The sequence below is a fragment of the Thunnus albacares genome, chromosome 2 (assembly GCF_914725855.1).
Source record: "Thunnus albacares chromosome 2, fThuAlb1.1, whole genome shotgun sequence".
Taxonomy (NCBI): domain Eukaryota; kingdom Metazoa; phylum Chordata; class Actinopteri; order Scombriformes; family Scombridae; genus Thunnus; species Thunnus albacares.
In genome coordinates this window covers 29,986,746-30,009,769 of record NC_058107.1, presented here as the reverse complement: position 1 = coordinate 30,009,769, position 23,024 = coordinate 29,986,746, and the positions used below count along the sequence as shown (strand labels likewise).

The 23,024-nt window shown below is 37.5% G+C and overlaps 2 protein-coding genes across 2 annotated transcripts; one reads left to right on the top strand and one right to left on the bottom strand.

The window, feature by feature from the left end:
• Window positions 1-56: 56 nt before the first annotated feature.
• On the top strand, window positions 57-11,026 carry LOC122965756 (ras-related protein Rab-27B-like). Its single transcript, XM_044329954.1, has 5 exons — window positions 57-1,631; window positions 2,313-2,398; window positions 3,652-3,755; window positions 3,959-4,082; window positions 6,064-11,026. The coding sequence occupies exons 1-5, from the start codon at window positions 1,479-1,481 to the stop codon at window positions 6,251-6,253; spliced, it is 657 nt and encodes a 218-aa protein (XP_044185889.1). The 5' UTR covers window positions 57-1,478; the 3' UTR covers window positions 6,254-11,026.
• LOC122965746 (sia-alpha-2,3-Gal-beta-1,4-GlcNAc-R:alpha 2,8-sialyltransferase-like) lies at window positions 7,076-22,275 on the bottom strand. Its single transcript, XM_044329943.1, has 4 exons — window positions 21,387-22,275; window positions 17,466-17,588; window positions 15,111-15,668; window positions 7,076-11,621 (listed from the first exon to the last, which is right to left on the bottom strand). Exons 1-4 carry the CDS (start codon window positions 21,542-21,544, stop codon window positions 11,339-11,341), a joined length of 1,122 nt encoding a protein of 373 aa, XP_044185878.1. The 5' UTR covers window positions 21,545-22,275; the 3' UTR covers window positions 7,076-11,338.
• Window positions 22,276-23,024: the final 749 nt, after the last annotated feature.

Sequence of the window (23,024 nt, the reverse complement as noted above, 5' to 3'; positions counted from 1 at the left end):
TAAATTTTGTTTTTGTAAATTGTTTGTCTGTTTTTTTTGTCCAGGTTAGTTGCCTTTTTGGAAATAAAATATATATATATATACTGTTGATGAAACTTTATATTGATTTGAAATATCTAAAAACTTAGTTTTGCTCTTTGTGTAACCTCTGTTCATCTGAAATGACCACATTAGGTCAGCCCTTAACATAAAATTCATAAGATATTGTTGATATTGTCCTAAATCTTGGACTTAAATTAAGTCTTAAGCTCTCAATTCATTGTTTTCATATTGTTTTCACATTGTTTGGAGAAGTAGGATTACTTCCCTGAGCCTGTAGAAGAGGGGCCCTTTCTTTGGTTGCACGACTTCCACTGAAATCCACAGAGGCACACATTATTCGTCGACAGGGGCACAATCCAGTTTTCAAAGAGCCTTTTTCCTCATGAGAAATACCAGAAAACACAAGGTCTGTAAGCACAGCCCTGCTTGGGTCTTGCTGGTCTGAAACTCCTCCCCGGATCACATGTAAGAAGGGGAAAGGTTCAGGAGATATACTATGTGCCATCGCATCATGATAGTGATGGTTTTATTTAATCGGGGCGAGTCGAGGGCCCTCTGAATGGACATTGGCACTTCTTTGGGATAGATTGGTAAGATGCTCTATTATTTTTCATCATTTAAAGGGAGCAGTGAATGTTTGTGGTCATGTTTGCTGAGGAATTTCTGACTGTGCTGCTTTGTCATGATGTTTAAATTGTGGACAGATATTTAGGAAATCATCAAAATACAGATTACAGATAGTGTTTTCATCATGGAAATATGTTTTGTCAGATGAACAGAGACTGTTGGATAGAATCCAATATCATTAATTATGCACATAGGAAATGACCCCAGTTTTCATGGTAGTTTAATTATGGTCATTATATCCTAAATACCCATACATTTACCAGAAAGCAGATTTTTATTTTAAAGGAAGCTAAAAGAGATATCCTTCAGGATTGTTTGTGCCCATGGGGCCTCTCAAACACCTCTTACATAAGCAAATCTGATTTGCCATGCTGCCTTTACTGGCCTGCTTGGCCCAGGCTGCAAGTGCAACCGAAGCAGTGCGGTGACCTGAGTGGTGTCATGCAATGTTGAGCTGTCTGCCCGTAGCCCTTTGAGTCAATAAAAGGAGTTCTGTCTGCCAAACAGGCCGTGTTTTTTTTTTTTTTTTGCTTAGCAAGTCAGAGAAAATTCTGGAGAAGCATTTGACTGCTCATGTGGAAGCCAGCTCAAGTCATGTGCTAGTCCCTCTCTGATCAGCGTCTAATGAGTGGGGAGTTATGACGTCCAGCTAAGCCTGGGTGATTGTCCTGCACCCTCAGACTGAAAACTGTTGGAACTATTTCACCTTTCTTTTCTAGTTTCTAAAGAACCTTCTCTAAATTCTCTAGTTTGGTACATGACACACATCTGTGATTTCAACTGTGGCAGGTTGAGCACTCAGCTGCATCATGGCTGACTGGGATTATGATTATCTGATCAAACTGCTAGCGTTGGGGGACTCCGGGGTGGGAAAGACCACCTTCCTCTACAGGTACACCGACAACAAGTTCAACCGCAAGTTCACAACCACAGTTGGCATTGACTTCAGGGAAAAGAGAGTGGTGAGTGATGCAAACACAAGGTCAATCATGGATTTTGTGGATGTTAAGTTTTACTGGACACATACTGGACTCCAGTGCTTTTATGTCAGAACTGATGTGTGGTCTCCCATCAGGCAGACGCTACAGATTAATCCAAACTCCAAGCTTTGACTCTATTAAACTCAGACATCTCCTCAGTCTGAGACTAAGACTGATATATTTATCTACTGCACAATATTTCAGACTGATATGCTGCCATCATCGGGCACTTGTAATATTTATTTAACTTACATGTCACTTAAAGCAATGATCATGTGTAATACACCATCACTTCATATCTGTACAACACACATTAACTATTATTACTGATGCTGTTGCACCTCATTAGTTGTATCTTTGTTGTATTTTATCGTTGGTTGCATTTTATACTTTATATTACATTGTTATATTTTGTACTTGTATTGCTTAGATTCTGCCTTCTTTATTGCTGATGTTCTTATATTTCTGTCTTATCTCTTCTTTGTAAAAATGTGTGACATAAATATGTGTAAAGTCTTAAATACAAATGCACCATTTGAGGGTAACACAATTGTAATTTTGTTGTGCTTGCATAAAGTGCTTGACTTCTTGATTGGTCAGTTCAGAGGTGGGACATTGTTGTTTTTTTTTTGGTGGACTCTCATGCTTTATGGTTTTGTTCAGATGTACATGGGGACAGGTGCCGATGGGACGACTGAGAGGAACTTCAAAGTGCACCTTCAGCTTTGGGACACAGCAGGACAAGAGAGGTAGCTATAACCTTCACTACATTTGCATTATGTTTTACATTTTAGACATTATAGGCCAAGTTCACAGTTTTTCAATTTTGTCTTAAAACAACAGTAAGGTGCCCATATGAACTCTGAAAGAGGTTTTCATCGCTGTAATCATTCCTCCTGTTCATACTGGCTGTTAAAAGATCCCCTTCAAATGTGCTTTCAATCTAAGTGATGGAGGCCAAAATCCACAGTGTGTCCACACAGTCATTTTATGCAAAAATACATTTAAAAGTGTACCTGAAGCTTATATGAGGCTTCAGCAGTCTGAGTTAGTCATAACAAGTGGATATCTGCCACATTTACAGTCTTTTTAGCATCAAAGTCCATCTTTGTGTTTCTCTGTTGAGCTGCAGTGGAAGTATAGTAACAAAAAGAGGGACTGGCACTAAAAAGACTGTAACGTTGAAAAATATCTACTTGATTTGACTCATTTGGACGGCTGAAGCTTCATATTAGCTTCAAATAAACTTTTAAATACATTTTTGGACAGAAAGAGGCTTGTGGATTTTGTTCCCCATCACTTACATTGAACGTACAGTACGAAGGTTTGGGGTTCTTCTAATGGCCAGTACGAACAAGAGGAACGATTACGGCAAGAAAAACCTCTTTCAGTGTTCATTTGGGCTCCTAACTGTAGTTTTAAGAAACACTCGAATAATTGTGAACCCGTCCTTTAAAGCCCCTGTGTGTAGGAGTTGAACATTTCTGACTTTGGTATCAAAAAAGATATTGTTATGACAAACCACCGAGCGGCCGCTAGATGCTTCTTCCAGATGACTCCCACTCAAAAAGTGTAAAATTGTTGCTAGAAATACAAAGTCAGTATTTTTTTTTTCTATGGTCTCAATCGCTAAATTCAGACCCTCTAATAAATGTGCTGGTGGTCATTTTGGAAATTATTGCTCCATAAATAAGATTTGAAGACTTATAGCAGGCTGTTATATCTGCCATGTGGCCGTTGATTTACAGCTGAACATAAACTGCAACTCTGCTTCAAACCAGCTCCAATGAAAACCAGTGGGTGACGTCACACCTCGCTACAGCCATCTTTATGTACAGTCTATGCATAACGCCCACAAAAAAAATGGGCTGAAAGCAACACATTCACCAGTACTGACACATTTTTCTACAAAGAAAAACTTAAACCATCTGAATAATTGAAGAAATCTACTCTTAAGAGCTTTAAACTGCATAATATATAAAAGCTGTCTACTTGTTTTCAGGTTCCGCAGCCTCACTACAGCTTTCTTCCGAGACGCCATGGGCTTTCTGCTGATGTTCGACTTGACCAATCAGCAAAGTTTCCTCAACGTCAGGAACTGGATGAGTATGTGTCATCTCAGCAGCCTGCTCTGTTTTAGATCAATAGTCTTTTAGATCGATGTCTTCTCTCTCTAGACGCCACAAAGACTGAGATCTTTCCAGTCAGTGAGAAACTTGACCAAGCAAATCTCTAAACACAGTTTCAAATGTGTTCATAAATATCTGTCTATTAAACGAGAGTAAATGACTTCCTCTGTATCTGTTCAGGTCAGCTCCAGGCCAACGCGTACTGTGATAGTCCAGACATCGTGTTGGTGGGCACCAAGGCCGACCTCAGAGACGTGAGGGATGTTCATGCCAGGCAGGCCAGAGATCTGGCAGACAGATACGGGTGAGGCATTACATACTGTACTATTGTGTGTGACTTCTACAGACACAGTGTGAGTCTGTATGAAGCGCAGATGAATATCAGTCGAGTTGCACCTGATGTGGCCACTCTCAGCCTCTGACTTTTCGCTCTAACCGGGACTTCTACGTTGGCTTTGGTGCTGACTCCTAACAGCACAATAAAAAGTTTCATCAGATTCTGTCTCCTGAAAACATGAATCAAATCCAAGCGGAGGTAGATTTTGCACTGATCTCTCAATTTAGCCACTTAATAACTTTATTTATACAGCACTTTTCAAAATATAGATACAAAGTGCTTCAGCTGGTTGAACCATGATTGAAACATTTCAGGACTGCAGTGAGGCAAAAAAAATACAAAATAGAAAATGGAATAAAATACCCAACAACTAGTGTTTAACAATATACCAATATAATGTCAATATCACGATACAAGACTAGATTTTGTCTGGCATTACAGTAAAGTGATGTAATTTTCTGAACTTTCCAGCCTGTTCTAGCTGTTCTATTATTTGTCTTTACCCATCTAGTCATTATATCCATATTACTTATGATTATTTATCAAAAGTCTCATTGTGTAAATATTTTGTGAAGGCACCAGTAGTCATCCCTACAATATTATCACAATATCGATATCGAGGTATTTGGTCGAAAATATTGTGATATCTTATTCCGTCCATATCGCCCAGCCCTACCGACAACATTAAACATTAAAACAACAATAATAAAAACACTGATAGGACATGTTGAAAATAAAACAATGTGATAGCATTAATGAAAAGATTCATTTTAAGAGTCGATGTAAAAGATCTCAGATCTTCAGGCAGGGAGTTCCAGAGAGGTTCACCTTTAATTCTGAACCAGGACTTAGGAAGAGCCAGAAGGGCCCTGTCTGATGATCTGAGGCTGTGCTCTGACCGTAGACTGTATACTATATAATTCTGTATATAATCTTTATATACAGTCTATGGCTCTGACTTGTAAGAGAGCAATAATTCAGCAATATAACTGGGAGCTAAACCATTAAGTGCTTTAAAGGTAATTAAAATCAATTTTAAAACTTACTTGTTAACAGTGAAAAGAAGCTAAAACAAGAGTGATATGGTCTTGTTTTCTAGTATTCGTTTAAAGCTGAGCAGGTGTGCTTTGTACCAGCTGAAGACGTGAGATGGTTCTTTGGCTTAATCCTGAATACAATGAATTACAACAATCTGACTGAGATGAGAAAAAAGCATCTTTGACGTCCTCAAGATCAGACTGAGAAAGAAAAGACCTGAGTTTTTGAGATGCAGTTGATAAAAACATGACTTAACAACTAATGTAACTTGTTTTTCAAAGGAGAGTTCACTGTCAAATATTACAGCTGGTTTTCCTGCTGCAGTTTTGACATTTGTAGACAGGGAGCCAAGATGTTTTGTTTTTGTTTTTTTTTTTACAAATAACTGTTTTACCTCACACATACAGGGGGAAAGACTAAATAATTCCTCCCTAGGAGTGTTTGTAATTTAGATGAAGTGTCTCTTTTAATCAAGTGTTGACAATATTTTGTTTACCACTTACATGGCACCACTTTCTTTGACTAGTTCACCACAGGATGGTGCTAATGAGCTGCTTTCAACTCTGCTCCACTGATTCTTTTCTGAAGGAGGCCTTTCAGTTAGTTTCACACAGTGGTTCCCAACCTGTAGAGCCCCCCCAAGGGGTCACAGGATAAACCTGACAGGTCGTGAGATTAATAGAGGTATTATAAAAGAAGAAAACACTTGCTACACAAACATGTGCTTACCTTTTAAGAGTTTTGCTTTTTCCTCTGAAACACTGAATAGATTTACCTCTTCAGAAAACATATACAATCCTTTTTTGGTTGAACTGCTCACAATTTATAAATATATACAAACTTTGATAAGTAGATCTAAGTGTCAGTTTATGTCTCATCCAGTTGTTTCCTCTCTCTCCCTTCTCCTCAGCATCCCATACTTTGAGACGAGTGCAGTGTCGGGTGTTGACGTGGACAAGGCGGTGACCACCCTGCTGGACCTTGTGATGAAGAGGATGGAGCAGAGCACCTACAGGGGCCAAAGCTCCGAACCCAACGGCAGCCCTGTAGCCAGCCATGAGGTGGAGGAGGCCCCCGTCAGGAGGAGGTGTGCCTGCTGATGTTGCCATCAGCAGCGGCTGCAGTTTGAGACGCTACTGCCTGCTAGATGAGGAAGAAGATCATTTGAGGTGGTAAAATCTACTAAAATATGATCCATACCTGAGAGCTCTGTAAATCTGGTCCATTTCAGTGAACAACAGTATTGTTTATTCAGCATGAATTCAGGGTTTCGGCAGTGTTAATCATATTAAATTCAAAATGTTTTCACACCTTTTATACAATTTAATAGCTGTTTTCTGTCATACTGGTCAAAAAAATGACAGAACACCAGTTGGGACAAAAAGGCCTACGATTTTTTATTAAGTACATGAATTTATTGACATTTATATCACATTTTTTGTCAGTACTTCCCAACTGTATATAACAATATTTACTAGTAATATCAATCAATCACAGATCTGATGATGCTGAATGAAACTCCACAGAAAAAGGATTTAAACAGCTTCCTGCAGCACGATCAGGAGGTCACTTGTAGTTTATAGATGTATACAAAAAAGTTATAACTAATAACTTGTCTACAGCAGGCAAGAACAATATTTACGAATTTTAATCCCCTCTGAGGCCTTCAATGCCTTTTAAGACTTTTCAAGACCTGCAGATACCCTTTCTCTTGATATTATATCTGTCTGTAATGTTATTTATTCACCTGCCTGTGTGTATTGTTAGATGAGACAAAGGAAGAAGAGGAGGAGACTTAAAAAAGTGTATATAGTAACTGAATAGATAGATAGATATTGTTATAAAAACTGGAATGTTTTAAAGACACCACGTGGTTGTGATTCAACAAAAAAAAAAAAGACAAATTATCCTTTTCAAATGGGTCACGTCAGAGAAAAATACCATTTTTATTTGACACAATGAGGCATTGATGGAAGGAATATGCAGGCACATAACGTATATTTATCATGAAGTATAATCAAAAAACATTTAAGACATGGTTACATTTCTTATATGGATGATTGTTTTTGTTAGAACAACCAAGATAGCAAAGTCCCTTACATGATTTATGACTTTTATACGACATGTACATAAGCAGCCAAGCTTTTTTTTTTATGCCTTATGGAACAAAGTTGCCATGCAGATTAAACAAAGTACAAGAATGTTAAAGGGTTGTTGGAACGAATCCTGCTGCATTTTGAATAAAGACATTTTATGTTTAAAGTTGAATGTCACTGTATTGTCGTTTAAATGTAATGCACAAAAAGCTACACTGTTATTTTGACTTGAGTAACAATCCTCACAGAATTAGTTAGCATCGTTTTCTTTTACACACACATTCTACACAATGATTTTGAAAATCAGGAGAAACATGTTTGGAGAAGGAAACATGTCCAGCATTCATGTCAGTGGTTTCGTCAAACATCAAATAAATCTGTAGGAGGACATTCATGGAGTCACAAATAAAATCCACCACATTACCTTGGCTGAAACCGAAAAGAAAAGCAAACATTTTAAATAATATTTGTGCCACAACAAGTGATATTCAACATCAAATTCACAAAAAGGTATATTCCATTACATCTGCAATAATACCTGTTGGTAATTGTCATACATCTTCCAAAATCCCAAATCAATCCACATCCAGCTATGTGATCTTTGGTGTACCTACAAAACATTCCTACTGTAGTGACTACAGAAATTATTCTTCAACGTACACATCCATGACATCAATTATATGGTCTAAAATTCAGCAACTTTTTAAAAATCAGATTTGTGTTTTAATCGTGGTTTTGGTGACTGCGCTGTGATTCGAGACATATATTAGCTGAAATGCTCATCTCGCCTAAGGAGACAGACAAAAAAACGCTTTGTGTGGGAAAAAAGATGGCAAGCAAATGCCTACCACACTAAATCTGAATGAGCACAAAAGCACACACACATTACATCTGGTCGATTTGAATGACTGCATTGCTCTGTGTATTAAACCTCATCCGCAGCCAGAATTGCAACAAGTAGCACATGTTGCAGAGTCATGAGACGGTCATGTGGCTAGCTTTCAGTGTTTGGGCCCAAATCATCCTCAGTCACCAACCCTGACCACCAGTATGCTTCAGTCTGGCATTATAGGGTGGTCTGATTTTGAGAGAACCCAAGATTATCTACAGATATAAAAAAATAAAGCTTGTTCATTTTTAAGTCATCTAAGACAAAACAATCTGTAGAGGTTTGGTCCCGTGTGGAATATAGCAGTAGAGTAAATTTTTTTTGTTTTTTAGCCTTCAGACATCTCTCATACAAAGTCACTGGTGATATTCTTCAGAAATACACCATCAGGAATACAAACAATAGCAAAGAACTAAATTTTACCCTCAAAACAATCTTCAAAAAGGTTGTATAAAACTAGCCTAAAAGATTTGTAAGTGCCTCTCTCATGCAATGTCATTTAAATGGATCATGCTCTTTATACAAGATGCAATAAGTCATATAACATTCATTCGTTTCTCTGCTTTATCACATATTGGAATTGATATGATTACATGATGAATAAATAACTTTTCCCCCAGTCAACAAAAGCTCTATAATAAATAGTGTATTCTCTTATTTAATGTTTTTAGAATTTAAATATTGGTACACTTCAAGATCAGTTGTTGTATAATAAATTATTGAAGAAAATGTATTGAATTTCCTGATGTTTTAGCCACGCTAATGCTGTTATTTGGGTGGTCTTTAATTTAGCTGTTAAACATCACAGCTTTTTGCATTAACTGGTGGTAAGAATAGCAAAATTATCTCCATTTTTCTTTCAAAACAGTTGGTTGCAGCTGTTCGTGAATTCAAACTTAGCTTATGTTTACTGAGTGGAAATTTACACATCACTTAATTAAAACGGTTTTCACCAAACGAACTAGTTCTTATGTAAATATTAGTTGTTACTAAATATTTACACCTACTAAAAACTGTAACTGACGAAATCAACGTTAGCTAGCTTGCTAATATATGACCTGTTTGGAGTAAAAGAGATGATATCATTTGGTTGACACATCTGAGCTGTGTAATAATGATGTAAACATGGGAGATTTTAAATGACATGACAAAGATAACACAATTTATATACAATACGTAATGTCAGTAAAAGACTAAATGACCGAATAATGTCGGTTAGGTTAGCACAGAATGGCTCCCGGTTAGCATAACTGGATGTTTTCCACTCTCGCTAAACCGCATGAATACTACGCCGAAACACATATTTCTCCTTGTATGCACATACATTTACGAAGGATTGGCAGTTTCTAATTTACCTAAAACTATTACATTAAGTTATGTTACAGCTTACGTTAATAAAGTCTTTCCTATCTAAGACATTTCTGAGTTTTTAATAGTGCAAACCAATTTAAAGAGTATATCACTAGCTTGAAACTAGCTTGTAGTTAATTTGGAAGGACTTTACGCAAACTTAGTAATAAATTTACAAATAGCTGGTGCAACCCTAGCATCCAATTGTCCAAAAAATAAATACCCAGTGATCTTTTACAAACCCAGAAGGTCTTTTAACAACACTTAAAGGACCAGTGTGTAAGATTTTGTGGCATCTAGCAATTAGATTGCAGATTGCAATGAAATGAATACCCCTTCTCTCCCTCTACTTCTAAGTGTGTGGGAGAACCTGCAAATCTCACAAAATACGTGAAAGGACCATCTAGATAAAAAAACATTCTGTCCGCTGAATGATAAAAAATATATTTTAACCTGCATTTTCCCCATTTGTGACTGTGTTTCGCAATTCAAACAAAGATGGTAGCATGTATTTGCTTAATTTATACAGCGTGAACCAAAATTTAACAATTACATTATCTGTTAGACAGTAACATCAATATAGACAAATCTGTTATTTTAAATTTTCAAACAAATAATGCATTAGTTTCTCTTTTGTTGTACAAAAAGAGCAAGATGTGCCATTGATAACTTGCTAGATAGAAAATAAAATTGAAACTTGGAAAATGGGTTGAAAATATTTTTTAAGTGCAGTGGACGTAATATTTTTTTTCATCAGATAGTTACAAGAAGTAAGTTTTGTTAAACAACCTTCTGTGTTTTTCAATGATTGATGGACATTTACAGTATTTTCGGAAAACTCAATGCTTAGCTCTGTGACTCTAATGTATTAATGATAATATCTCAGAGCCACAAACTACGACAAGTACAACCCAATCCAATAATGAGTATTACAGCCATGCTAGCGTGGCTACAGACTTGTAGTCTCATTGGAAGGTATTTTAAATGTCTTATTGTCTCAGAACCTAATGTAGGCCGATACAACTTTCTAAAATTCTGTATTATAATGAGAACATACTTTCCTCTGCCCATGAATTTATGGCTTATTGTTGGAATGTTGTTTATTATTCCAAAATTTTAAAGAATCTAAACAAAATTTGAAGTGGACAGCTACACTGTCTACACAGAATAAAAGACACAAGTATACATCTATCTCATACATATATATACATATATATATATATATATATATATATATATATATATATATAGTACAGTCTTGTAAACAAATACCATCTTCCAGAGCAGTGCAGATTGTCTGACACCTCAGGGGGGAAAAAGGCCCGAAAACAGGAACTGCACCTCTCTTGAGGCGTTGAATCTGATTACAAAAAAACACTGATCTAACTCCTTCCCTGAGATTAGGCAGTGATTTCAGTGTACAGAATCAGTATACTGTTGTAAAAGGCGGTTAATCAAACAACACTGTATTGAACAGAACTCGAAGATTTGACTATTTATGTTTTCACAGCTGAATCCCCAGCAGACTCCAGTTAAAATAGACGCTTGTTCTGTTCAAGCTGTTCAGCCATGGCCCACAGCCATGCAAAGGAGAGTAATGGAAGCAACTGAGCAACGTTAAGTCCTAACTGTAATACTGAACACAACAATACCGAATGACACCAAGTGAATCGGACATTCATGTGAAATTACAGCTTGACATGAGTGTGTGTTTGTAAAATGAGGGTGTCATAAATTGCGTTAACACTTATCATGCAATGTGGGTCACAACAAAAAGTTTGAGCGGAGCTGATGTATCTGGGTCACAGTCTCTGGAGTCACCCCTTAACCATCCAACACTTGCTGTGTGTCTAAGAGCAGTGCGTCAGGCTGAGTTTGATCACGCCCTCCCTGTGTAGCTTGTACAGCAGCTTGAACTCGGTGGGAAGCTGGTGGGTCTCCTGCCACTTGGTGGTGAATTTGGTCCCTTTCTTGTCGTAGTAATGGTAAGGCAGATCCTTGCCTGTGTTGGGGTCCCAGCCGAAGGGCCAGAAGCCGTAGAGATGGATCTCGTCGCACATGGCGGAGGCCAGCGTGTACATGAGGATACCAGTGCTGAGCCGTTTGGGAGAGAGGTTTTTAGTTTTCCAGTATCTGTGAGGAAAATGACAAGTCAGTCATTAAAAATCAGAAATTAAACCCAAACACCTTTGATATATCATGATTAATCCCTCATCACCTTTTTAATCTAGCTCATCATAATCTCACTTTCTTTATGCTTTTTTGTTCTTTGTCATTTTGTGTGTGTGGTTATGGTGTTATCATCCACAATATTATACTCAGGGTTGTAACCAGGATTTTAGAAATACTGAGGTCATGAGTCCAATATCCCACAATAGACCCTTTTCACAACAGACATTTTGACCTATCAAAACAGGAAAAGCACAGGTGGGGATTAATAACGTTAATGATAGTGCTGGTATTGTGCATAATCACTCAATGACATGGCTCACTGGAACAATTAATGTAATGGAGCCATTGTTAATGTAATTATTTACATCTTTTTCTGCTTTGACAAGTCAAAAAGTCAGTCGTGAAAAGGGTCTGTTCCCCCTGTGTAATTATTTGGATTTTGTGTATAATGTATTCTATTGAAGCTGCTGTAATCTGTATTTTTATACTAACAATGGATCAAATGACTATGTGTATGTAAAAAGGGGACATCTGTAGTGACAAATCCACAGATAATTATCACCCATCTCAGCAGTTCCCCTCAACTCTTTGGAGCATTTTAGCACCTTTCAGCTCAGTGTTTTGGTTTTCCAGCCTGACATCATTAGTATTGTTTCAGCAGCATCGGCAGGTTGCTGTTTTCACCCAAAAGCTCAACTAAAAATCAATCGTACACTATCTACTCAGCACCAAACAACAAACTAACAAAGTTAGCGACTAAATGGTGAACACAGTGCAGCATTTAGCAGCTAAAGAGCCAGATATTTTTCTCAAGAGTTGGTGGAGACCAAAAGCTGAGCTAAAAGGAGAGTGACTATTGGAATTACATTTATCATAAATGTTGATGTTGCTCTGTATCTGTTTAATGTGTTAATACATAACTGTTTGTTTACATGTTTGCCATATCAACTTTATAAGGTGATAAAATGTCAGTGTTGTTTTTACAGCTTGTATCCACTGCTTCAAGTGGTGAAAAATCTGTTAATGCAGGCTTAAAGGGGACCTATGTTTTTCCTTATTTTCAGTCATATTCATAATGTTGCCGGATGTTCATATTAAATGTCAATGCCAAATAATGAGGCAAATGTATGTAGAAGTAATTCCTGTGAGCAAAAAGCAGCAGCTTCAGACTGCTCTGAATGCTCGGTTTCCCCACGTTTTTTACTACTTTCAGCCCAAGCCAACATCAACTTGTGGTGGATTTCTTTACATGGTCCTCTCCACGCAGTGTGCAAGTTTGCTGCTGCACTCCGCTAACATTATGGCATTTTTCCATTGTTTTGAGGGTAGTCATGCCAAGCCATGACTCGAGTTGAGCTAGCATGCTGTGGGTGTTTTTCTATTACACAGCTTTGCAAAGTAAAATAAGTAGTTTGCCTGTTGGAGGTGTGCTGGTCGTCTGCAGCTCCTTATCAAACATCATCACTACTGTGGCTGTTTCTGCTCATACTATTCCTCCCTACATTATTTCTAAGTGATCTGCTGAACAAAAAGCTCCAAATATCTCCATATCTTGTTGTTTCAAGTGGTTTTTAGCGCTGCTAACGCAGCTCTGCTAATTTGGTGAGGAACAAGTTTAATTTCCTGTAAATTCTTCACAATAAAAGTCCCATTATTTAGTCATTTAAAAGATTTTAATATGAAGCAGTAAAGCAGGAAATGTTGGGTTTGCATTAGCGGTAACTTAACACGACTACTATACAGTTGCCCCTCAGGTTTCTGGGAAGCTGGTCAATCAGAACCCTAGTGGTTCATCAAGAGAGGGAGCCTAAAAGACACAGGAGCTAAGACTGCCTGTTAAGAGACAGAGACTGATCTGAGGGGCTGCATAAAGGGCCAGTATAAGATAAATAAGGAGGGTTTTTTTTACTGTGAATCAAGCAAAGCTATTCTAGTGGAGTCCCAGAATAAAAATATAGAGCTGGAAATGAGCATTATAGGTCCCCTTTAACTGTTCAATCACAGTATCTTATCTTTCATTTCAGTCTTCTCGAAACTGCTGGGAATACAAGCTGGGTATTGAACATCAATACTTTTTTTGTGCAGACCAAAATGTGTCTGTAGCATCAAGTATTGAAAGTGTCAAGTATCGAATGCTTGAAGAGATTCTTTGGAGACTCTTCTTATTCTTCTTATCTGATATTTCCTGATTTCAATCAGAAGAAGGAACCCTGTTACATTTATTTTGGGATTGTCCAATGCTAGATTTATTTTGGTCTATATTTTCGACCTGTTTTCTCAAGTTTAGAAATAAACTGTCCTTCCCCACAGAGACTCTGTTATTTTTGGATGCTCAGAGGACACTCGATCACTTCCTTCTCGTATACAATCAGCTTTGATGATGGGAACACTGCTAGCCAAAAAACTGATTCTCAAAGACTGGGAGACAACAATTCGACCTTCTTTCCATCGATTGGTACAAGAAGTGATTTTTATCTGGACCTGGATCTGGTGTCTATGTTGCTGTTGTTGTTTTTTCTTTCTGTCTTTCCTTGTTAAAGAGGACCTATTATGCTCATTTCAGCTCTAAATTTTTATTTTTGGACTCCACTAGAGTAGCTCTGCATGATTCAAAGTTAAAAAAAACTTCATTATTAAACTTTATTTATTATTTTATACTGGCTCTTTATGCAGCCCCTCAATATAGACAGTTTCTCTTACAGGCCGTTTTTTCACACACTGTGAAATCCGTCACGAACTGACATCAGCTTGGGCTGAATGTAGAAAAAACCATTGGAAACTGAGTGTTCAGAGCAGTCTGAAGCCAGGGATTTTTGCTCACAGGGATTACTGCTACATAAATTTACCTCATTATTTGACACATTGGCCACTTTTAACGTGCACATCTGACATTGTGACATTATATATATATGTCTGAAAATAAGGAAAAGCATAATACGCCCCCTTTAATTAATACTTATTCATGGTAAGGGTATTTTTTTCGTTTGTTGTTCCGAATGTGTCCCTGTGTTTCAGTGTCTACTGACATGACAATATATTAAAAGCTCATGAATAAAAACAATTATATTTTAAGAAATCTGGAGATTTTAGTCTGTACATTATATAGCTTTATATCTAACACTGTTGCATTGTTGTTTGTTGCTTATATTCCCCAAAGTAAGATATCATATAGGCATCAACATTACTAAGCCCTAGTCCTTTACATAATTATTTATATAATTATTTAAAGTTGTCAGATTTAAGTATATTGAGTCTAAGCATACTGAAATCAGCCTGTAAAACAACAGCCATATGAAAGCTTTTAATTGCTTAAAGTAAAGCTCCAGTTTGCTGAAACACTGAAATTGATTTTATGTTCTCCATGGTAGCTGATTGTGGTACCTTCCAGTTATATTCTTAATAACTTGACTTGTGCAAAAATTTAATTACTTAACAGATCTTCATTCTTACTTGTTGACATCGTGCATGATGTTTCCTGGCCAGGCCAGTTCGATTTTCAGTTGGCCCTTGTGCTCCACAAAGAAGTCAACCAGGGTCCGGGTTACTGTGGCTGAGGTATGGAGGAAGAAGGCCGGGATCCACAGGATGGCTCCCTCCAGCTTCTTCAGATTGAGGAAGAAGTTATTCCTGTCTTGAATAGTCAGCAGGTTATTGTAGTACCTCTCCAGGATGCTGGGGTTAAAGGTGGTCAGGTTGGTCTTCCTGCCCACGTCCTTGGAGTAGACCTCCGTTGGGGCGAAGTTGCAGCGGAAGACAAAGTCGGCCTGGTCGATTTCCGGCCCACAATGGCTTCCTGTTAGGATGCCACTGTTGCCCACCACGGCACACATGCTGTAATGCTTGTTGAGGATAGGAGAGATGTCTGGGAGCAGGGACTTGAAGTTGTTGCTGATAGAGAAGACATACTTGTGGCTGGAGTAGTCAAAGTGCATCAGCTGGCCCACACGCACGCTGTTCTTTGTGAGGGAGAAGTTGGTTGGAATGTCAATGTAGCTGAAGATATCTTTCCTGGAAGAAGAAAACATTTAAGCACTGTTACAGGCAGCTACTGGAGATGCAGATTCATATTAATACTTTTTTTGTTTGGTGGTGTGTTTTTATTCTGATGGATAATTGATCATCTAAAACAGTAAACTATGGGTACGTATAAGAATTGCTTATATATTATACGACATCTTACAACCCCATGTCAAAGAAAATGCAAAGAAAGGGGCATCCTGGTAGCCTTGTGGTTAAAATACCTACCATATAACTGTATTGTTCATAGTTTGATTCCATACCACTCTTTCTCCCTTCATTTTTTGTCTATACATATGCAAGAACACAATCTCTTTAAGAACACAAGAAATTGGAAAGACACCAATTTCTCCACTGACCACAGCCTCCATAAACACAAATGTGATGCAACCACAAGGATCACTTATTGTTATTGACTTGTCCACTTAGACACTTAAGCCACTTAAATATCACAAACCAATGATGTGTAATTGTTGAAAATACTCCCTAATGCCCAGTTATATGTGGTCAGGATTCAGTCTCAAGCTCAAGTCATGCTCAGTCTTTCCCTTTGTTTGAAGGAGCATGAAGCAGAATCTGTTATTTATGTTTGCTCATTGATTTTCTGTTGACTGTTTACTGGATGCATTATTTGTGTATGTTATCAGCATTTGTTGTCATTATTTTGGTTTTCCAATGGGATTGCCACTAATTAGTATTTCATTGTTATTTATTTCAGAACTATTTGAGTGCCTTTCTTTTATCAATTATTGTTTTCATTACAGCTTCACAATCTATAACAGTCAAAGTAAACTGGAAAGTGATCCTTGAGAAAGATATTAAAGATGTTGAATTGCTTTTTCGAGTGATTTCAGTTTAAGTCCAACTGAAATCACAACTGTCCCTTTTTACTGTCAAAAATAATGTCATGTTTTTTTATTATTAAAGGATGAAAAGAGGTCTTTGGATAAATATGTATATAAAGTAACTTGTCACTTTTTTTTCAATAAGCACTCTGTGCACTCTTCACACCTTTGCACTATTTGTATCCTGTTTACAGATCACAGAAACGGTTTCACCTGTATATAGACATTCCATGTGTATCTTAAGTACATTGAGAGCCACTAAACAGGAGTCAAATTCCTTGTATGTGTAAACATACTTGGCCATTAAAGATGACTCTGATTCTGATATCCGAAATGTTCCTTTTTTTTTTATCTCAGCCAGCTGGAGAGGCGCATCGGTGTCTGTGTTTGATTGACAGCAGCTGGCAGGATGAGAGTCGGTGTTACACCGTAAGGAACGGAGACAAAGTAATCAAACTTACGCTTTAGCTGTGAGTCATGTGCAGACAGTGTGTTGCCATCAGTGTTATTAAAGAGTAAGAATCTGTTTATGCATTGTCCGATCACATCAGAAATCAAAAGTGTGTGTAAATATTTGATTGGCTGCATCAAAGTTCTCCATCTACATAGATTTATAACTAATTATTCTGTCAAATTAATGCAAAGCTGGGGGTTGCTATCATGAAACCAATCATTTGGACTTAAATTGTGTCACTGCAAAAACTCTTTAACACACTACTAGAATCAGCTACTAGAAACCAGTCTTTCTTGATGTAACAGTGACACAGCATTAAGAAATAGGTTTTCCTCCATTTTAAAGCCCTCTAAGCTCAAGGCCACCTTGCTTCCCAAAGCTTTGACAGTGCAAATCATGCTTATTGCATATACTGCAGGATGACAGATATTCCCACAATAACTTTCACAAATTAGAAAACAAAAATGTCAGATAACTCCTATATCTTACCTCTGCTGATAAAAAGCAGTCTTGTTGAATTTCCATTTGGACGGTTTTCCTTGGAGCTCCTCATTTAGGGCGTTGGTTAGGGGGATGAAGGAGGGGTCCAGGAAATTCATGGCAAACTGAGACCTGAGAACAACAATGTTACAGAAATAGCATGCTGAATCACCATACTGGCTGATGGTATTGAGATGTTTTTGTAGAAGGATATCCAAACAGATCTGCTCTTGGCTATCTTTGGTTATTTTGAGATGAAGAGTTTTTTTATATAGGCCCCAATAAGCATTAATGTTTTGCAAGGTCACACTCCAAAAATGTATACTCAAAGACTGAAAATCATCAGATTCTCCATTTTAAACACAGTTTCAGAGCCTTTCATCAACCAGCTATTGGAAACCTAAAACCATTTTGAAATCACAACTTAGATTTATTAATCAGCAATATTCTCTGGCACTACTTACTAATAAGACACCCTTTATACAGGGTTTGTAAATTGTAACTTATTTAGGACTGCAACTAGCAATTATCTTCATTATCAATTAAACTTTAAATTATTCTCTTGATTAATCACTTTGTAGTTTAGTCTATAAAATGTTAAAAAAATAGTGGTAAAAAAATACCATTTATATTTCTCCAAGCCCACAGAGATGCCTTCAATTACCTTGTTTGTCTGGCCAACAGTCCAAAACCAAAAGATATTCAATTTACTGCCATGGGTGATAAAGAAAAGCAGCAAATCTTAAAATTTAAGCAACTGAAACCAGAGAACATTTGGCACTTTTGCTTTAAAAAGTGACTAAGATGATTAATCAATTATCAAAATGGTTGCCGATTAATTTTCTGTTGATTGACTAATTAATTTATCAGTTAAGCATTGCTGTTCTAAACCAGTTTTATTAGTGATTAATATATCATTTCCTAAAGCTTTACCGGTCAGCAACAAAAGTGGATATGATGTTTGTTTATGATGATGATGCAAATGTTTACAATGCAGTTTACACTACTAATAATCCCAGCGTTTAGCCATATGAACTCTTTATATCAGTCATGTCAGTATGTCTCACCAAATGATAAATAACACAATACCTATTTTAACAATTAAAGGCATTAGTTTAACAGATCCTAAATACACTAACAAATTGATAAGAGGTCTGATAAAAAAAAATTTCTATGGAAACGCTCATATTGAAGATATTGTATGCAAAAGAGTCTGACTTACACTTTTTAAATTTTGTATGCCCCACAAAGTTAGACATTTATTTAAAAATCCTTCACAAAATGTATCCCTTTAACAGTATGATTGGAAGGTTTACTGTCATTGATAACAGTTTTGTAAGAAAGAAGAAGAGTCATTAATACAGTTATTCTATAATTGTGCAATCGTGCAAGACCTTAGGATAAAATGTAAAATCAGTGGTTATCGAGCTGAGTAGATTTTGGTAAACTTTTTAATTTGGTTTTAAAAGCACTGAAAGAGCTGCAGCTCTTCATGTCTTCATCATTAGGGCATTCCACTGAGTTGTGACTTTTACAGAAAATGCTGACTGCCCAAATGCAGTGCGACAAAATGGTATGGTACAATCTCGTATATAAGATATTCCGGAGGATTTTCATCCACAGAACGAAAATGCACAAAGTCACATAATGGAGGAGAGGCCAAACCATTTCAAATTTTATAAACAAGGCAAAAATTTGAATATAATCTAAAATTCTCAAAGCTCAATAAATTGTATTTCTTAAGTATCCTACAATGATGGTAATGGATCGGCTTTTTGTTCAGAATTTTTAGTTTGTTTATATAATGACTGTCTCACCAGCCTGCCCCCAACATGTAATACAATAAGACATGTGAAAGGATCACAGCATGCATAAATATCTTGGCTGCATCCAGGGAGAGACAATTTCTGATGTATCTAAAGTTTTCCAGATTGTACTTTATGGTTTTTACCATTTTTTAAACATGTTTCTTAAAATTAAAATTTGGATCTAATACATGCTGAGATATTTAAAATCAGTGACAATGTCAATCCTTTCACCTTTGATGAAAATACTCAGCTGTTTTTGCATGTGTGTACACAACAGTGTCATCTGCATACATTTGCAGTTCTACATCATGACACTGTTGAGGGAGGTCATTAATATATCAATCAATCAATCAATCAATTTTTATTTATATAGCGCTCTAGATGAGAATTTAAATTTAGAGAGTTTCGAAATTGAGACATTATGATTGACTGTGTCAAATGCTTTACACAGATCTAAAAATACAGCACCAACCACTCCTCCTCGATCAAGCCTAGATTTAATTTGCTCTATTAAGTGCAAGACAGCAGTTTCAGTGGAATGATTTGCTCTAAAGCCAAACTGCATGTGATGTAGACAAAAATTGCTTGTGTTAAGTTGTCAATTGTTCATCAACAACTCTGCAACCTTTGAGAGTACTGGCAGTATACTTATTGGTCTATAATTGTTGGCTTCAAGGTGGTCTCCAGATTTAAATATAGGCGTTACAATGGCACATTTTCCAGTCATCAAGGAAGGAGCTGTGTTTAAAAGCCAAGTTAATTAAGGGAGCAATGGGAGGAGGATCTTTTTGTGATTTAACAAACATGGTGTCAAACTGGAAAGCATCTATACTTTTCAAGCTTTTTAAACAGCTGATGATTTTGTTTACTTGTGTCTCAGTGGTCTCTCCCAGCTCAAAAACCTGGCCTGTAGCATCTATAGGGACAATATCCAATTTCTTTTTAGTAGATTTTTTACCTAACTCATATGCAGCCTCAAGGAAAAGATTATTAAAGACAGAAGCAATAGAAAGACAATCTTCAATTAACTCTCTGTACTTTGAGCTGAAAATCTCCTAAAACCTTTGGGTCCCCCCTTGTGAGATTATCAATATTGTTCCAGATCAGTTGCCTCGTTAATTATGTTAAAATAAAAAGGAGATTTAGCTGATTTCAGCTCTTGGATAACTTTGTTCCTCAGACCTTTATAAATCTGCATATCAGTGTCTCTTCCAGATTTCATTGCTTTCCTCAGTGCTGTATCTCTTGACTTCATCAGTTTCCACAGGTTTTCATTAAACCAGGGTAGGTTATTTTTATTTTTTAGATTATTTCTTGACCCTTACAGTAAATCTTTTCCTAACAGAATTAATTCTATGAGTAAATGTGTTACAACCACAATCCAGGTCATCATCCCGTTTCAAATTAGCAATTTCACTGTCAAATTGATCTTGCTTAGCTTTAGGAATGCCGTGAAAGATGTTTGTCTTATTGGTTGCAGTATTCCTAAATCTATGATATATATGTCAGTTATCTCGCAAATAGAGTTAGATTGTGATCGGATAAGCCAATAATCAGATTATAACTTTTGGTTATTCTTTCCGGTTTGTCACTAAATATCAGATCTATTTGTATACCTGAGAGTTTTGCAATCCGTGTTGAGCCTTTGACTAATTGTTCTAGGTTAAATTTCTCTGTGACCATTTTTTTCTCTTTAACTTATCCTTATCCTTATCCAACCACATCACAAAATGAAGTCTCTGTTCCAGCATCTTATTTTTATTATATCTTAAGAAAAATGTTATGATATTAAATTCCTCCCTTTTTATTCTATTTTTACATTTTTATTTATTTATTTTCCTTTTAGTAAAAGTAAAAAATAGACTCTATACTGTATTGTATGCCATCACACCATTTAGAGCCTTAAGGCTACAACATCAGCACCTGGGGCAGCTCACCAGTTTGATTGACAGGAAACATTTGGCCCAAATTGAAGGGGAAACTGATGTGTGAAGCTCGTATACAATCACATCCAGGTTTGAATCGTGTCCACTTTAGGCCACAGCTCCTGTGTTTATTATTATTTGCACAGCAGCATCACCATCCACCACCTACAAATCTCTGCTGGAAAACGAGCACTCACCGAAACCCTGCGTGAAACATAATCCTCGGGCCTCCCATGTAGTATTTTGAGGAGGTGAAGAGGCTGTCTTTTCTCAGGGACACATAGCTGATGAGCGACAGTATGAGCACGGCGACGCACAGGATGACCAAACCCAGGGCCTTGGCGATGCGGACCATCTTGGGAGCGTTTTCATTCCCTGGTATGGATCTTGAGCGAGGCGTTGGCCTATGTTGTCATCACCGGGACGTGCACACTGCTGCCTGCCTGTCTGCAAGATACAGACACAGAGGCGACGGCGCTCATCGGCTCATATAATCGTATAAAATGGACGGCTGGTGGTCGTCGGCTGCATGGTGGTGATGATGATGCCGCGGCTCGGTGCGCTCTCATTCCTGCCCAGCCCCCGGCTGCTGCTGCTGCTGCTCCCCTCTCCGCCGCTGCTCCCCTCCAGGCTGCCGGTTTAATCAAGGAGATGGAGCAGAAATGCGTGTCAACACATCCAAGCCCAGCGAAAGACAAGCCCCGTCCTCCTCCACCACATCCACCACCACCACCTCCTCCCCCTCCTCCTCCTCCTCCTCTTTCTCTCTCTCACACAGACACACACACACACTGACCCAGCTCTCAGCATAAAGGAAAGCTTGTCCAGTAATAAAATGAATGGGTTAGAAATGGAATGAGGCTCTAAGGAAGGAAACATCATCCCCTAATTTATGCCCTCTCATCTTTAATCTGAGCCTCTTTGTGATAAGGGTACAAAGAGTACACAGACATGTTTCAAGGCATTAAACAATACTCTGCTTTGAGTAACTTGTATCTGATATGTTATTTTTTCCCCCACAAAAAAAGTTCAGTTGAAGTTTAAAACCTTCAAAATGACCTCAACTACTACTCCCTCATTGGATTGAAAAATTCAGGTTCTATGAATATACAAATATTTTTTTTCCATTTCAGAAGTTTAACTGCTGGACACAAGACCATAATTGGCTCGTTGTGATGTCACAAATCATGCCCATACAGGTACACGCCTTAAACTGGGATTTAAGGTGAGCACAGAGAAGGTGGACATCCGAAATTTTAAATCACAGTGATGAGTGCAACAGATTTCTGGAATAATGAATCAAATGGTAAAATGTGTCCGGTGGTTTAAGAATAGTGGCAGCAGAAATAGCCCCATAATCCAGTGTAGGTGTCCACATCCACCACCACCTCCCTTCCTCTCTCTCTCTCTCTCTCTCTCTCTCTCTCTCTCTCTCACACACACACACACACACACACACACACTGACCCAGCTCTCAGCATAAAGGAAAGCTTGTCCAGTAATAAAATGGCGTGAGGCTCTAAGGGAGGAAGCATCATTCCCTAAAGTATGCCCTCTCATCTTTAATCTGAGCCTCTTTGTAATAAGAGTACAAAACAGTTACTTAAGGACTCCCTCCAGACATGATTCAAGACATTAAACAATACTCTGCTTTGAGTAATTTGTGTCTGATATGTTTTTTTTTCCCCACAAAAAAAGTTCAATTGAAGGTTAAAACTTTGAAAATTACCTCTATTCTTACATCCTCATTGAAAAATTCAGATTCAATGAATATACAAATGTTTTTTCCATTTCAAAAGTTTAACTGTTGGACACAAGATTTCACATTTTCACTG

Coding starts and splice junctions, on each gene's coding strand:
- LOC122965746 (XM_044329943.1), bottom strand. CDS start 21,544: ATGGTCCGCATCGCCAAGGCCCTGGGTTTGGTCATCCTGTGCGTCGCC. Junction 17,589..21,386: donor ATGTTTCACGCAGGGTTTCG/GTGAGTGCTCGT, acceptor TGTTGTTCTCAG/GTCTCAGTTTGCCATGAATT. Junction 15,669..17,465: donor ACTGCTTTTTATCAGCAGAG/GTAAGATATAGG, acceptor TTCTTCTTCCAG/GAAAGATATCTTCAGCTACA.
- LOC122965756 (XM_044329954.1), top strand. CDS start 1,479: ATGGCTGACTGGGATTATGATTATCTGATCAAACTGCTAGCGTTGGGG. Junction 1,632..2,312: donor ACTTCAGGGAAAAGAGAGTG/GTGAGTGATGCA, acceptor GGTTTTGTTCAG/ATGTACATGGGGACAGGTGC. Junction 4,083..6,063: donor GATCTGGCAGACAGATACGG/GTGAGGCATTAC, acceptor CCTTCTCCTCAG/CATCCCATACTTTGAGACGA.